The 15,887-nt window shown below is 48.2% G+C and overlaps 1 protein-coding gene across 4 annotated transcripts in view; it reads right to left on the bottom strand.

Moving 5' to 3' along the window:
* Positions 1-15,887, bottom strand: part of TMEM114 (transmembrane protein 114) — a 52,958-nt gene that overhangs the window by 27,662 nt on the left and 9,409 nt on the right. For 2 of the 4 annotated variants that reach the window (XM_011984218.1, XM_011984216.1), the window contains exons 3-4: positions 4,822-4,959; positions 1,947-2,450 (exon numbers count right to left, since the gene is read on the bottom strand). The exons of 1 other annotated variant lie outside the window; for it this stretch is intronic. In XM_011984218.1, coding sequence (XP_011839608.1) covers positions 2,218-2,450; positions 4,822-4,959 — 371 coding nt within the window. In that variant the 3' untranslated portion in view covers positions 1,947-2,217. Of the gene's footprint in view, positions 1-1,946; positions 2,451-4,821; positions 4,960-15,887 lie in introns of those variants that run through there. One more of the 4 variants, XM_011984217.1, reaches the window with a different exon arrangement.

Here is a 15,887-nt window from a genome sequence, read left to right as displayed (position 1 = left end):
TTTAATCCAGCACCTGGGCGCTAGGAGTGCTGAACACGTGTTTTTTGAATTTGGGAATCAAATCTTGCCTCTGGAGCAGTTCCAGAATATGACCAGCAGATGGAAGCAGAGACCGCCCTTTCGGTAGCATGGTTGCCCTCACTTTGCAAAAAGTTTCTCAGCCTAGCAACTGATTTTCCAATAGCGCTTATTTAGCCCCGCCATGTGAGCAAGCCACTCATTTGCGCCTTTCCAGATGAGACAGGGATGTCGCAGCAACGTCCTGAACCCAGGAGCAGACAGCCAGTAAAGAAGTGTAGGTGTTGGTGGGACTCCAGGGAGGACCATCTTGGGATCAGGCAGTTCTGAATTTTACTCCCAGTTGCATCCCTTTCTCTCCTTAACCCCTTAGTCCAGCTATGTTAACCTGCTGGTGCCTCAGTTTCCTCATCTGTACCCTGCTTTGCTTATCTCCTAGTCCTCATCCCGGGCTACATATTTCATATGCCTCTCTCTCCTCAACCATGTGGCACCCCAGACAGCAAGGGCTGGGTCTGGAGGAGTCACTGCCCCCTAGTTGCTGGTGTGTACTGGCCTTCCTTTGGGTGTTTGTTGAATGACTGACTGACCGACTGGCATTGAGAAAAGCACAGGTGCATAGAAAGTACTCAGTGGGTGTCAGCTATGATGATGACAATGCTGATGTCATGGTGGTGATGATGTCATGATGAAGATGATGATGTCATATTGTTGATAATGCTGTTGTCATATTTTAATCCACATCAGTATTCCCCAAACCGTCAGCACCTCTCAGAGTTTCCCAAGCCAAAGGCTCCCCGGGCCCTTCCCTACATCTCATGACTTGGAATCTTACAGGAACAGAATCTCAGCTATGGTTTTGGGTTAGAATAGCCTGGAGAGCTCTTAAAAAACACTGATGGCTGGACACTATCCCTAGAGAATATCAGATCAAGGATGTAGCCAGAGCAGCAGGATTTTGGGAATCACCCAGGTGATTCTAAGAGCAGCAAGGTGACAACCCTTCTCTGTCACTTAACAAACACCCCACCTCAGCATTTATGCAAAGTGTGGCTCTGGGCCAGAAGCCTCAGTGTCGCCTGGAAGCTAGTTAGAAATGTGAGTTCCTGCCGGGCGCGGTGGCTCAAGCCTGTAATCCCAGCACTTTGGGAGGCCGAGACGGGCGGATCACGAGGTCAGGAGATCGAGACCATCCTGGCGAACACCGTGAAACCCCGTCTCTACTAAAAAATACAAAAAACTAGCCGGGCGAGGTGGCGGGCGCCTGTAGTCCCAGCTACTCGGGAAGGCTGAGGCAGGAGAATGGCGTAAACCCGGGAGGCGGAGCTTGCGGTGAGCCGAGATTGCACCGCTGCACTCCAGCCTGGGTGACAGAGCAAGACTCCATCTCAAAAACAAAAAAAAGAAAGAAAAGAAAGAAAGAAATGTGAGTTCTTGGGCTTCACCCAGTCCTCCTGGCTCAGACACCCTGGGGGTGGCATCAGCCCGTGAGTACCAACAAGCCCATAGAGTCTCGGGCACGCTCAATGGGAACAGCACTGCCCCAGAGGACCTGGAGGTGGCGCCCATTCCCAGGGGCAGAACACCAGGATGAAAGGAGGATGGGATTTTTCTGGGGGAGGACGGAAAAGGTATGGTTAGTCTTGAAGAGCGCTCCATCAATTGGCCAGCCTCTTGGGAGTCTTGCAGCTTCACATTGCAGACCTAACCCGACCCTGCAGAAAGCCAATGTCATGCCAGAGTATTTTAGAGCCAAAGGAACTCCAGGCCAAAGCTCCCCAGAGAGAGCTCAATGCACCACAGGGCCCAGGAGGTAGCGCACCCTCTCCCTTTCTCAGGTCCACCAAGGAGCTGATCCAAGGGACATGGGTGAGAAGGAAATGAAGTCGGACGGGGCGCAAGGACTTTGCAATCTGTAAAACTCTGTGTGTGATTAAAGCATCGTTTTTATTTCTTGTAAAGAGGTTTGGCACTCCCTCAGGCTCCTCCAGGCCACACGGACACACACGGACATGAGCACACAGGCACTAGGATAACAGCCAGGCCCCGAGCTTAGTCCGCGGGGACTTGTGGGGGACGGGGGGGTGCCTGGCCTCCCCAAGTGGCCTTTGAGGAAGAGGAGGCCGCAGCCCATGAAGATGGGTCCATGAAGCTCCGGGACCAAACGCCTTCCTCCCCTTCATGACCCAGCGCCCAGGCTCATATGGCCTGGTCCTGCCTCCGTCTCAGGCTGAGCTCACGGGCCGCTGCCAGGAAGGCCCCCCCAGTGAGCAGCTCCGCGATGAAGCTGATCCAACCCAGGGCCAGGGACCAGCCGAAGTGGATGTCCACCTGGTCCAGGAGGGCCTTCTCCTCCAGGAGACACAGCGCCTCCCGGAAGGCGGCAGCTGAATATGCTATGTAGACGCTGATCCCAGCGAGGGTCACCATGGCTGCAGGGAGGGCAAAGGGAGAGCAGATCAACCCCCACCCCGCCCCAGCACTCCCCTCCTCCTCCTCGCCCTGCCCAGCCACGCTGCCCGATGTCCAGCGTCCTCGTTCCTTCCTGCCGCAGGACCCTTGCGCCTGCTGGTCTCCCCACTAGATGCACTCACCCCTGCTTCTCTGCCTGTCACGGACAACTCCTACCCTCCCCGCACATCGCAGCTCAGCCTTCGATTCCTGGACTTGCCTGAGCAGTGATTCCACAGCACATACAGCTGCCCATCACTGCCCAGGTCACAATTGCAACTTTGCATTCGTTTGTGTCTTTTTTTTTTTTTTTTTTTTTTTTGAGACAGAGTCTTGCTCTGTCGCCCAATGCGGTGGTGCAGTGGTGCAATCTCAGCTTGCTGCGCTGCAACCTCCGCCTCCCAGGTTCAAGCTATTCTCCTGTCTCAGCCTCCTGAGTAGCTGGGACTATAGGTGCTGCCACCACGCCTGGCTAATTTTTGTATTTTCAGTAGGGACAGGGTTTCACGATATTGGCCAGGCTGGTCTCAAACTCCTGACCTCAAGTGATCTGCCTGTCTCAGCCTCCCAAAGTGCTGGGATTGCAGGCGTGTTTGTGTAATTATTTAACTAACATCTGTCTCCCATGAGTTTCCAGAGGGCAGACATGCTCGTGTTGGTTTTGCTCATTTTCAATTCCCCAGCACCTAGAATGGTGCCTGGCCCATGGTGGTTTTCCACAGATATTAGATTTGAGCCACATGGTCCAGTACAATAGCTACTGGCCAGTTACACATGGCTATTTAAATTTAATTAAATAAAGTTAACAGCTCAGTCCCCCATCAGCACTCGCGGCCCTGGCCTGGTTTGCAGCTCCCGATGCTCGGCACGGACTAGGGAACTTCTCCACCATCACAGAAACTTCTACCAGGCAGTGCTGGTTTTGAGAATTTGTCATTGGGTGAACTATGAAAGCTAGTATTAATAATAATAGTGAGTGGTTAGAGGAAATGAGAGCTTTGCAATATTTTCACCTCCAGACATCCCTTTTGCTTTTTTCCCTCTGTGGATTCCAAGGGTGCATGTCATCACTGCTTTTTTTTCTTTTTTTAAGGAACATTTCAAATACACAGGGATACAAGGAGCCGTAAGGCAGCCAGCCATGTGCCAGGTCCCACTTTTTTTTTTTTTTTTTTTTTGAGACGGTGTCTCGCTGTCGCCCAGGCTGGAGTGCAGTGGCATGATCTCGGCTCACTGCAAACTCCGCCTCCCAGGTTGACACCATTCTCCTGCCTCAGCCTCCCGAGTAGCTGGGACTACAGGCACCCACCACCACACCCAGCTAATTTTTTATATTTTTAGTAGAGATGGGTTTCACCGTGTTAGCCAGGATGGTTTCGATCTCCTGACCTCATGATCCGCCCACCTCGGCCACCCAAAGTGCTGGGATTACAGGCGTGAGCCACCGTGCCCGGCCAAGGCCCCATTTTTCAAAACCTCTGGTCCACTGAACCGACCAATGGTGTGAACCTAGCCAATGTCTGTCCACCTGTTGTTTTGTTTCATCTTGTTTTCGGGTGTGCTGCTATTTACTTGACAAGTAAAAATTGTATGTATTTACGGTGCATGGCACAAGGGTTTGATACGCATGTGCACACTGTGGAACGGCTCAGTCAAGCTATTCAACACAGGCACGGCCTCACATACTTAGCATTTCTTTTGTGTGTGGTGAGAACTAAAATCTACTCTCAGCGATATTCAAGAACACAATAGGCTGTTGTTAACGTGATGTGACCGTGATGCCCAATAGATCACTGGACTTCCTCCTTTGGAACTGAAATTGTGTGTTCTTTGACCAACATCTCCCCCCGCTCCCCTGCCCCACCAGCCTGTTCCATTCTCTGTTTCTGTGAATTTGACTCTTCTGGATTCTCCATAGAAAGGAGACCATGAGGTGTCTGTCTTTCTGAGCCTGGTCCTGCCCGGTTTTCAGTCAATCAAAGCAGTATCGATCAGAACGGCTGATCAGCAGGGGAGCCTGAGGGTGACTGGAGCGAGGGTCTCTTGCCAGCTCACAGCCCTAAAGCTTGAAGCCATCGAGAGTTCGGGCAAAGGTAATATACGCGGCTTCTTTGGTGAAACAGTAAAAGCGATTCTTGGAAGCTGCTCCCTCTGCACTGCTCCTGTCTTGGAACCAGAGACGAAGTGATTCTGGACTGGAAACCACTCATCTCTTCCAACTGATATCCCAGAAGGGGAAAATGAACCCCACGAGGTCCTGGGATCCCCCTCCTTTGCTGAGGGTTCATACACAGTAGCCACCGCCCAACCCCCAGACCACAAGCCAGAGCGCCAGGCAGGGTGGGCACCTACCTCCAAAGAGGAAGAGAGTTCCAGTGAGCAGAAGGAGGAGGTAGGCTCGGAGGAGGAAGCTCAGAAACCCTGTCATCCCCCCAAAAACCATCAGGATCAGGCTGAGCGGCAGCAGAATCACAAACGTCCCATGCATGGCTTAGAAGAGATAGAGAGGATACCAGGCAGAGGAGAGTTACTAACATCCTTCATTCAATCAACAAACACTTTCCAAGTACCTACTAGAGCTGGGAAAAATCCACACTGTCACTGCCCCTGTGACTATTACTTCTACTGTTTCTCATGATGGTGATGACCATGGCAACAGTGGTTGAGGCACATCGTGTGCAAGGCTGTGTGCTTTGTTGTTGTTTTTGTTGTTGTTTGTTATTGTTTGTTTTGTTTTTGAGACAGGGTCTTGCTCTGTCACCCAGGCTGGAGTATAATGGCATGACCATGGCTCACTGCAGCCTCAACCTCCTGGGCTTAAGGGAACCTTTCACCTCAGCTGCCCGAGTAGCTGGGACTGTAGGTGTGCACCACCACACCGGCTAATTTTTTGATTTTTGGTAAAGATGAGGTCTTGACATGTTGCCCAGACTGGTCTCAAACTCCTGGGCTCAAGTGATCCTCCTACCTTGGCCTTCCAAAGTGCTGGCATGACAGGTGTGAGCCACTGTGCCTGGCCAGAGCTGGTTTCTAACAAGAGGGGAGCCACAATGCAGATGCTCACATACATCATTAATTATTCATTACAAGAGCTGGGTGTAGGGAGTACTTGGGATTGGGGGATGGCTGGCAGTGGTTTGTGCTTGGCTCTGCCTCCACAGCCATGGGACCTTAAGAGATCTAAAAGCCACTGTGGTCTTTAGCACGGCATTTGGGGACAGTACTTGCTGATTATTTAGAAGTTATCCTTCTCCCAAGGCTGGCTTCACTGACCAGAGTGCCCGCCCGGTTCTCTACAAGAACATATTTGTCGCCACAAGGAGGAGCCTCGTGCAAGCTTTTTGGGTTTTGTTTTGTTTAAAGTTTTTGCCAGCACCTTGATTGCACCATGCAAGCTTTTTGGATGGGATGGGGGAGCAGGGACTCTGTAGATGAAGGGCTTTGAGCATTGAGAGAACTAAAGAGGACACTGTTATTCTCAGGGCATGAAGACCACATGATGTGTGGGATAACCAAAGTGAAGGGGGAGATGCTGCCCCTGGATTGCAAAGCCGAACGGATCCACCTGGAGAACAGTCCTGCATTGAATATATTTCTCTCGCCTCCTCTTTAATAAGATCTGGGACCAACTCTAGAGAACTCCCAAGCCCAAACAGTCAAAGACAAATATTAATATAATCTATAAAATCAGCAAGTAGAAAAGAATTAATGACATGAAAGTCAAGACCCATGGTGGGGGGTGAATGGAGAAAGAGGAAGAGGAAAGGAGGAAGTCTAAGGTTTCAGGGTCTATACCTCTGCCACTACTTTGGCTCTGAGCTTCCCAGCAGCCAAAGGAAAAAGGGAAACAAGTGCAAGGTTATTTTTTTATCCATCCTTCATTTACCAAATGTGTACTGGTTGTTTACTATGAGCTGGATGCCAAGCATCTTTAAATCCTTTTGGCAATAGGATAGGTATGAAAATAAATACTTTCTTCTCATCCTTCAGTATGAAAATAAATACTTTCTTCTCATCCTTCAGTATGAAAATAAATACTTTCTTCTCATCCTTTAGTACAGGCTAAGCATCGTTAGTTTCGGGAAGTCTTTCCTTACTCTGTATTCACCACTGTCCATCCAGTCAAGTGCCCTTCCTCTGTGCCTCCTCAGTACCCCATACGGACAGGCATTTATTACCTAGTATTGAGGGCATCTGAGTCACTTTTATGTCTCACCTGACAGGACATGAGTTCCTTGGCAAGGAGGATCTTATTTGATCTTATTTCCTTGTGCACAATTGTGTCCCTGAGTTTCTAGCAGAGGTTCTGTTCTGGGACATGGTAAGTGCTGAAGAGATGTGTGTTGACCAACGTATTGAATGAATGAGTGAGTGAATGAGTGAATTTTGAGCTAGACAGTGTGGCTCTCAGGCAGGAAAAATATGGCAGTTTCTAGGCAATACGAAAAAAACTGAGGAAGCCTAAGAGATGACCTCATGGCGACGATAAATATAGACTTCAGAGCCAGATTATTTGCATTCGAATTCAGGCTGACTGTGGGGTCCTAGGCATGTCATGTAATTACTCAGGACCTCCATTTCCACTTCTTATGAAATGGAGGTAAAAGTATATGGCTCACAGAATTATCATGAGAATAATACTTGTAAAGACCACAGGGCAACATGGGGCGATGTAGTAAGATGTGTAGTCTTGTGTCCCATAGAGCAGGCACTAAATAAATCATAACTCTACCAATAATAAAGATGATGAGAATAATAATTTGGTCTGTGACCTCGACTGTGACCAAATCACTTTGTCTTCAGTCCCTCAAGTGGCACTAACTTTGGTGAGTCAAGAAAACAAGACTGAACTTCCTCCCAGGGCTGTCCTGGGATGAAATGTGATTACAGGGGATGAGACCTATGGTCTTTCTTCCTTTCTTTCTTTCTTTTTCAGGGAAAAATCTTGGGCAGGGAAGTACCACAGCTCATGCAAACACCTAGTCCTTTAAAATCCATCCCCCACACACCATCGTCTCAGACTGTGGCCGAGAAAGGAAATCATTTCTCATTCAGAAATTAATGAGGTTTCCCAGAGCTGATGCAGCCATGGTGGCCCCATGTGAGTTCCGCAGTCATACTGCAAGTTGCCTTGATGTCCACATTCAATTAAATGTCTGCGTAAGAACAAGTTACCCAGGAGAGACTTGTAAAATCTCCTGCTGATTTTTGGTTTAGCTTTCTTTGTGTGTGTGCCCTATTCTTCGCTATGTTTTTTTTCCCCAGGATTGTGGTTTTAGAACATAATATTGATTCCAAGTTCTGTTCTACTTGCAAATGTTCCCATCGCTAGCCACATCTCTGAATGCGCCTGGGGAAGATATTCCCCTTTGGAATGTGAATATGATAAAAATAATCATCATCACCAATTTTGTGGGGGCTGGGTTATTTGGGACATGGTGGATATGTAGTTTCAGAGTGAGGGGTTACAGTCAAAAGACCACTGAATAAGAGTCTGTGCCATACAAGCTGTGTGACTTTGGACAAATGACTGGACCACTCTGAGCCTTGTCGGCAAAACAAGAGTAAAAATACTTGCCCACTGATCTCCTACAACTTATTAAAGTCAGCAAACATATTAAGAGTGTCTGCTGTGAGTCTAGCTCCACACTGAGCACTGAAGACAAATAAGTCACAGATAGTTCCTCTCTTACAGGCATGTTGATGGGAGTACCTGTATGATTGACCATCCAAACCACACTTTTGAGAATCGAACAATCATCAACGGTATTAAATTATCTACCATGATCATAGGTGTCTACAGGGACCAGGCAGGATAAACCAGGACAACTGGTCACCCCACTTCTCCGTTTATTGTTTCAGTAAACACTGATGCAACACCTGCCACCTATGCTCACCAGGGTTTCAATGTCAGCCCTATCACTTCTAGCTGAGGGGCTGTAGGCAAGTTACTTTATAACTTTCAAGCCTCAGTTTTCTCATCAACTAAATGGGAATACTAAGAGTATGCACTTCACACGATTGTGTACTGAGGATGAGATAAAATGGACAAACTTCTTAGAATAGTACTTGTCACATCATAAACCTAATAAAAGTGTTAATTGTTATTCTCAGCTTGATATTGGGCTATCTAAATGAAATAAAGTGCGTGAAATCTTGCACACCTTTTGGTAATATGGAAAACCTGTTACAACCAAACACCCATCTAAGGTCATGAGCCCTGATTCCCGTTCATCAACAAGCCTCTAATGAACTCCTGTGATGGAGAGAAAGAAAGAAACAGTTTCCAGGCCGGGCACGGTGGCTCATGCCTGTAATCCCAGCACTTTGGGAGGCCGAGCCGGGTGGATCACAAGGTCAGGAATTCAAGACCACCCTGGCTAACATGGTGAAACCCTGTCTCTACTAAAAAATAAAAATAAATAAATAAATAAATAAAAATAAAAATAAAGAAACAGTTTCCAGCTTCTGGGAACTGGCGTGGCACTCATAGCTAGACTGCGGTATTCTGCTGGATATAATATCGTAGAACTCTGACATCAAACGAGGTCATCTGAGACCACAACACAATGAGGCCCAGCAAGGGCACTCCACAGGCTGCCTAAGCAGAGGTGAAAACAGGGTCTCTGTGCCACCCACAGAATATCCACACCTCCTTCTCCCAGCTAATATGAGTGTCCCTATTTGCTCAACACAGCTAGTCTGCCTCCCTGTAGATAAAACTGAGATATTCAGTCACAGAATTGTCTCCGCTTCCTGATATTACCCAGTCCAGAGCAAACCTCCAACTCCTCAGACCCTCCAAAGCCACCCCATCAAAGCCCGAATCCTGTAAGTCCTTCTTAGCAACCTCTTACTGAGATACCCCACGGCTCCCCATGCTGTGTGTTCTCCTTTGCTGCAATAAGTAATAAACCCCAACTTGAACTGCAGGGGTGTCCCCAGTGGTCTCTGGCTGGAGGGCATTGGCAGGGGCCAGGGGCTCTCCCAGGCACTGGCGAGCGGGGAGGATATGATGGAGCAGGACAGAGGTGGCAGGAATCAAAGGCCAGCAGGACCTGGAAAACGTCTTTCTTGTGATGTATTCTTGCACATCCTGAATGCCCAATAACTTGCAACCCAGAACCTAGAAGGTAGTACGTGCTCCCTGTGCAATGGATGGCTGAGTTAATGAATGAGAGAAGGAAGGAAGGAAGGAAGGAAGGAAGGAAGGAAGGAAGGAAGGAAGGAAGGAAGGGAGGGAGGAAACTGAGCATTTGCTGAGATCTAATAGGTGCATTATTTTGGGATGGGTATTGCAGAGGTACAAAGTTGAATCAGACATAAATCCCACCTCCTTGGAACTTATAATTCAGAAAGGGAGTTCAGATGTAGACATAAATTGCTGTAATGTCAGGCGAAAGTGGTGCCTTAAGAGACTCAGACAGCCATGTGTTAGTTCAGAGATGCCAGGCTAAGTCCACATGATCACAGGCCCTCCATTTAAGGCAGTGAATTTTAGAGGAAAGTGTGGAGTATTTAGAGTCAGACCTGAGTGTGGTTCTTACTAGCCATATGTGACTTCAGACAAGCTGCCCCATTGAGCTTCGATTTTCTCATCTGAAAAACGGAAATGGACCATATTCATCTTGACATAAGGACCACAGCAGATGACTGGGGCTCAAGCCCTCATGCAGAGCCACTTCCCTTCCCACTGCTCTGCAGACCTAATTGGCCCTTTCCTTCTCCCACAGTCCCTGAAGCTGTTAAAGGTGTCTGCCTTTAACAGCTAGAGAGGAATGATGCGGGGGCAGCTACTGCGTTGGACTCAAATGCAAACTTCCTGAACCTTGGATTTCCGCCTCAGTTCCGTCATTCCCTGTTGATGGTCTTGGGAGAGAAGGCTTTTCGGTCTGAGGCCAGCCAGATACTCTTACTAACCCTGTGACCTTAGGTAAGTCCCTTTACCTCTCTGAGCCCTCATTTCCTCATTTGTAAAAAATATTTAAGACCTGGCCGGGCGCGGTGGCTCACACCTGTAACCCCAGCACTTTGGGAGGCCGAGGCGGGTGGATCACGAGGTCAGGAGATCGAGATCATTCTGGCGAACACAGTGAAACCCCATCTCAACTAAAAATACAAAAATAATAATAATGATAATTATCCAGGCGTGGTGGTGGCACCTGTAGTCCCAGCTACTCGGGAGGCTGAGGCAGGAGAATGGCGTGAACCCGGCAGGCGGAGTTTGCAGTGAGCTGAGATCATGCCACTGCACTCCAGCCTGGGCGACAGAGCAAGGCTCCATCTCACAAAAAAAAAAAAAAAAAAAAAAAAGAAAGAAAATTTAAGACCTAAGACCTCCCTGCAGGGTTGTTTTCCAGATTGGCAATGTTTTCTTTTTTTTTCTTTCTTTCTTTTTTTTTTTTTTTTTTTTTGAGATGGAGTCTTGCTCTGTCACCCAGGCTGGAATGCAGTGATTCCATCTCAGATCACTGCAACCTCCACTTCCTGGGTTCAAGCAATTCTCCTGTCTCAGCCTCCTGAGGAGCTGGGACTACAGGCGCCCGCCATCACTCCTGGATAATTTTTGTATTTGTTAGTAGAGACAGCATTTCACTATATTGGTCAGGCTGCTCTGGAACTCCTGACCTCAAGTGATCCACCCACCCCGGCCTCCCAGAGTGCTGGCATTATAGGCATGAGACACCGGCAGTGTTTTCAAAAGCACTGCACTCAATCCTGAGCACATGCATTCATTCAGAAACAAACGCCTCGGGGTCCCCAGTGAGGGCCAAGCCCTGTCCTAGGGCCTGGGGACACCACATTGAACAAGGCCACCGCCCTGATGGAGTTCACAGATGGGCACAGGAGACAGAGTAGCCAGGAAGCAAGGAAACAAAGACCATTGCAGGTTGTGATGTCTCACAAAGGAAGTAAGTGTGATGATGCAGAAAAACAGGGGGCAGTGGCAGGGAGACCTTGTTCTTGGACCAGGTGGTGGTATTCGTTTCCTGTGGCCGCTGTAACACATGAAGGCAAACTGGGCAGCTTCCAAGCAACAGGAAGTTGGTCTCTTACAGTTCTGGAGGCCAAAAGCACAAAATCAACGTATCAGCAGGACCATGTTCCCTTTGATGGTTCTAGGAGAGAATCCTTCCTCGCCTCTCTCATGTCCTGGGAGCCGCTGGCAATCTGTGAGGCTCCCTGGCTTGTGGCTACATCACTCCAATCCCTGCCTCCATCCACACATGGCCACCTTCTCCTCTTCTTATAAGGACACTTGTCGTAGGATTTAGGGCCCACCAAGTTAGTCCAAGGTTATCTCATCTCGAGAGTCTGAATTACACCTGCAAAGATGCTCTTTCTGAATAAATCACTTTCGCAGGTACTGGGGCTTAGTTCATGAGCGTATCTTTTTAGGAGTGACGCCATCCACACAGTACCGCGTCTTGGATGGCATACAGTGGGTACTCAATAGATGATAGCTATGATTATTACATGGAATTACTAGTAATATTAAAATGTTGGCTGGGCTTGGTGGCCCACACCTGTAACCCCAGCACTTTGAGAGGCTGAGACAGGTGGATCACCTGAGGTCAGAAGTTCAAGACCAGCCTGAGCAACATGGTGAAACCCCCTTTCTACTGAAAATACAAAAATTAGCTGGGCATGGTGGCACAGGCCTGTAATCCCAGCTACTTGGGAGGCTGAAGCAGGAGAATCGCTTGAACCTCGAAGGCGGAGGTCACAGTGAGCCGAGATTGTACCACTGCACTCTAACCTGGGTGACAGAGTGAGACTCCATCTCAAGAAAATAAAATAAAATATTGGCAGGGCATTGTTTCATCAATGGTAAACGTGTGTGCCCAAGTGCAGAGATATTTTAGATGCGAAATGCTTTGTTGCAAGTCAAGAGAAAAGCAAGCCCAAAAATCAGCAAAGATGTTCACACCAAAAACAAACAAAAGAAGTGTTTGTGACTGCTCCATTATCATGCTGTTGGAAGAGCTGCTCAAGGGGGAAAGCAGTCTTCCATGATGTTTGCGAGGTCGGGAAGCCCCGGGGTGGTCAGTGCTCTTACGCAGACTGGAGGGATGTCTCTTACCCCAGGAACGTCCAAAGCTCTGGCAAAAGAAGAAGGTCTCAGGATCCACTTACTACAAGGAAGAAATATCACCGCCTTTATTTTCTAACCTTGTCAGTGTGACTTTGAGACTTCAGAAAGAGCTCAGAGCTATGCAGTCCTGTTATGCCTGGTAAGGAAGTGGCTTTAAAATATATATATATCTCCTTGAGTCTGTCCTGGAGGATGGGACTACCTCCAAGAGGTATTGTTAGGATATGGAAAGAGCAGGAGTCTCCAAGCAAAGACGTGGATTCAAATCCTGACTCTGCCTCTTACCCAAGCAAACCACATCATCGCTCAAAAGTCTCGTTTTCCTCACCTGTCAAGTGGACTCCGACCTTCTAGAGCCGTGGGCACCGAATATGAGAATAATTGTCTCTTTCTCATCTTCAACTTAGACTCTACCAGGTAGGAGTTTTTAATTCCCATTTCACAGGTGGGAAAATTGAGGTTCAGGGAACTTACATCAAATACCCCAAGATCTAATGGCCATGAAGTGTCAGAGCTGGAATAAGATTACAAAGGAAGTAGACAAAGGCGTCATGGGACTGCAGACGTGGACACGTACTCGAGCTTGAGAAGTTAAGAAAGGCTTCCTGAGTGGGGAGGGGTCTCAGCTGAGACCTGGAGACAAGACGGTGAGGCGTTAACTGGGCTGAGAGGGAGGAGAGGGATTCCCAAAAGTGGGGACAGAAAATGCCAACATCCAGAAGCAGGAGACATCCAAAGTAGCAATATCTCAGCTCTTGCAGCTGGAGAGGTGAGCCGGGATCAAAAATAACCCTACGAGCCACACTAATGAGAAATCCAACCACAGAGGCAGCCCTCTTGGAGCTTGCTTTACATCAGCACGTGATAACACTCTTCTGAGAAAAAATTAAAACAAGGCCCAGTTCGATGCATGCCTGTAATCCCAGCACTTTGGGAGGCCAAGGCAGGCAGATCACTTGAGCCCAGGAGTTTGCGATCAGCCTGGCCAACATGGCGAAAACTTGTCTCTTGTAAAAACACAAAAAATAGCCGGATGTGGTGACATGCACCTGTAATCCCAGCTACTCGGGAGGCTGAGGCAGGAGAATCACTTGAACCTGGGAGGCGGAGGCTGCAGTGAGGTGAGATCACACCACTGCACTCCAGGCTGGGCAACAGAGCGAGACTCCATCTCAAAAGAAATTAAAAAAAAGAAAAAATTAAAACAAGACCCTTTTGGTCACCACTCCAAGCCCTGTGTCTTCCTCTCCTTTGCAGAGTGACCCCTGTAAATGACTCAGTGTGCATCTTCCCTGTTTTTATACATTTATAATTTTTCTATATATTCACATATTCCTCAAATTCTACAATGCACACTTCATCATACTTTTTTTGTTGTTTGTTTCTGAGACAGGGTCTCACTCTAACACCCAGGCTGAAGTGCCATGGGCCTTATCTCGGCTCACTGCAACCTCCATCTCCCAGGCTCAAGCGACCTCCGACTTCAGTCTCCCAAGTAGCTGGGACCACAGGCGCATGCCACCACGTCCGGCTAATTTTTTGTATTTTTGGTAGAGACAGGGTTTCACCATGTTGCCCCGACTGGTCTAGAACTCTGGAGCTCAAGTGATCCATCTGCCTCAGCCTCCCAAAGTGCTGGGATTACAGGTGTGAGCCACCACACCCAGCCTTTATCATACTTTAACAGATCTGAAAACAGAGTATGTTTGACCATCCACAGCACCTCACAATCATAATTGGCAGTATATTTGTCTATCTTAATGGCACATGAACGTGCATCTTACAATTTTGTTATATACCCGCAGAAAAGGTGTAATATTGGGGAGTTTCTTTGAGGGGGGATAATAAATGACATCCTACTGCTCATAACACTCTGTAACTTGCTTTTTTCATTCCACAATACATCTTAATATTTTCTTTTTATAGGCTATATAATATTAATACTAATATGCATTAGTAGATTCTTTTTACAGGCTACATAATATTCCATAACATGAATATACACCTATAAATGTCTCGCCATTTCTCCATCTGTGGACACTGAGGCTGTACATATCTTGTTTTTCAGTTTCAAACTGGTATGGTGAACTTCCTAGAAGCCTCACATGGCCAGTACTAAGAAGTGGACTTGTGTGTGTGAGAGAGAGACAGGGTCTCACTCTGTTGCCCAGGCTGGAATGCAATTGTGTGATCTCGGCCCACTGAAACCTCTGACTCTTGGGCTCAAGCCATTCTTGTGCCTCAGCCTCCCAAGTAGCTGGGACTACAGGCACACGCCACCATGCCTGGCTAATTTTTGTATTTTTAGTAGAGACAGGGTTTTGCCACGTTGGCCAGGCTGCTCTCAAACTCCTGGCCTCAAGTGATCCACCACCTTGCCCTCCCAAAGTGCTGGGATTACAGGTGTGAGCCACCGGGCCCAGCCAGAAGTGGACTTGCTTTAAATATGAACTTTTTTTAGTTTAAAATGTGGCCTTGACTTTTTAATGGGCACCTCAGAAAGGCAGCCTGAAGCCCAGTCCCTTGTGCCCAGAGGAGCGAAGATCCACAGGCACCTGCTCCCTCCCTGCCTGCCCGCAGCACAGCTATGCGTAAATCACACCGAGAGTTCCTCCCTCCTGGGCTCAGGCAGCCTCTTCACGCACTTATGTTCCCAATCCTTGCTCTGTCCCTCACCTCCTCCACTCTTGCAATTTGCACCAGGCATCGTGGGTGGGCTGGTTTTAATTTTCCATGTCACTGCAACAGCCCAGCACCCAGAGAAACTGGAAATCAAATCTTGTGATTTTCCAACCTGGTCGCCTCAGAGGACAGCCAGGCCAGACCACTTCCTCTCAGTTCAGCTTCCACCACTAGCGGGCTGTGTTGGACAAGGCATCTGACCTCTCTGGGTCTGGTGTCCTCATCTGGCCAGCCTGGCCTCTCTCACGGGCTCTTAGGAGACACAGCTGAGGTAAGACATAGAAAAAAAAAAAAAAAAAAACAGGAAGTGCCCTGAAGAAGCACTTTCCACATCAGCCTCCAGAAACACCAGTCTTCCTGCTATTTCTGGAACATACCAAGCTCAGTCCTGCCTCATGACTCTGAATCTGCTGTTCCTTCCCGTAATGCAGGTCTCTGGTTTCCTGTCTGAAAGAGGCAATGTTGGATAGCAGGACTCTGAACCCCAGAAACAGGCTAGGAGCTCCTCTGGGCTACCATGACCTCTATTCTTAATATACACACATTACACTGAAACTATAATCAGTGTTGCATTGCTTCAACAGAGTAGAAACAAACTGCTAGGTAGGCTGGGTGTGGCGGTTCATGCCTGTAATCCCAG

Source organism: Mandrillus leucophaeus, unplaced genomic scaffold (assembly GCF_000951045.1).
Source record: "Mandrillus leucophaeus isolate KB7577 unplaced genomic scaffold, Mleu.le_1.0 Scaffold263, whole genome shotgun sequence".
In the NCBI taxonomy this organism is placed as follows: domain Eukaryota; kingdom Metazoa; phylum Chordata; class Mammalia; order Primates; family Cercopithecidae; genus Mandrillus; species Mandrillus leucophaeus.
This window is presented reverse-complemented; position numbering and strand designations above follow the sequence as displayed.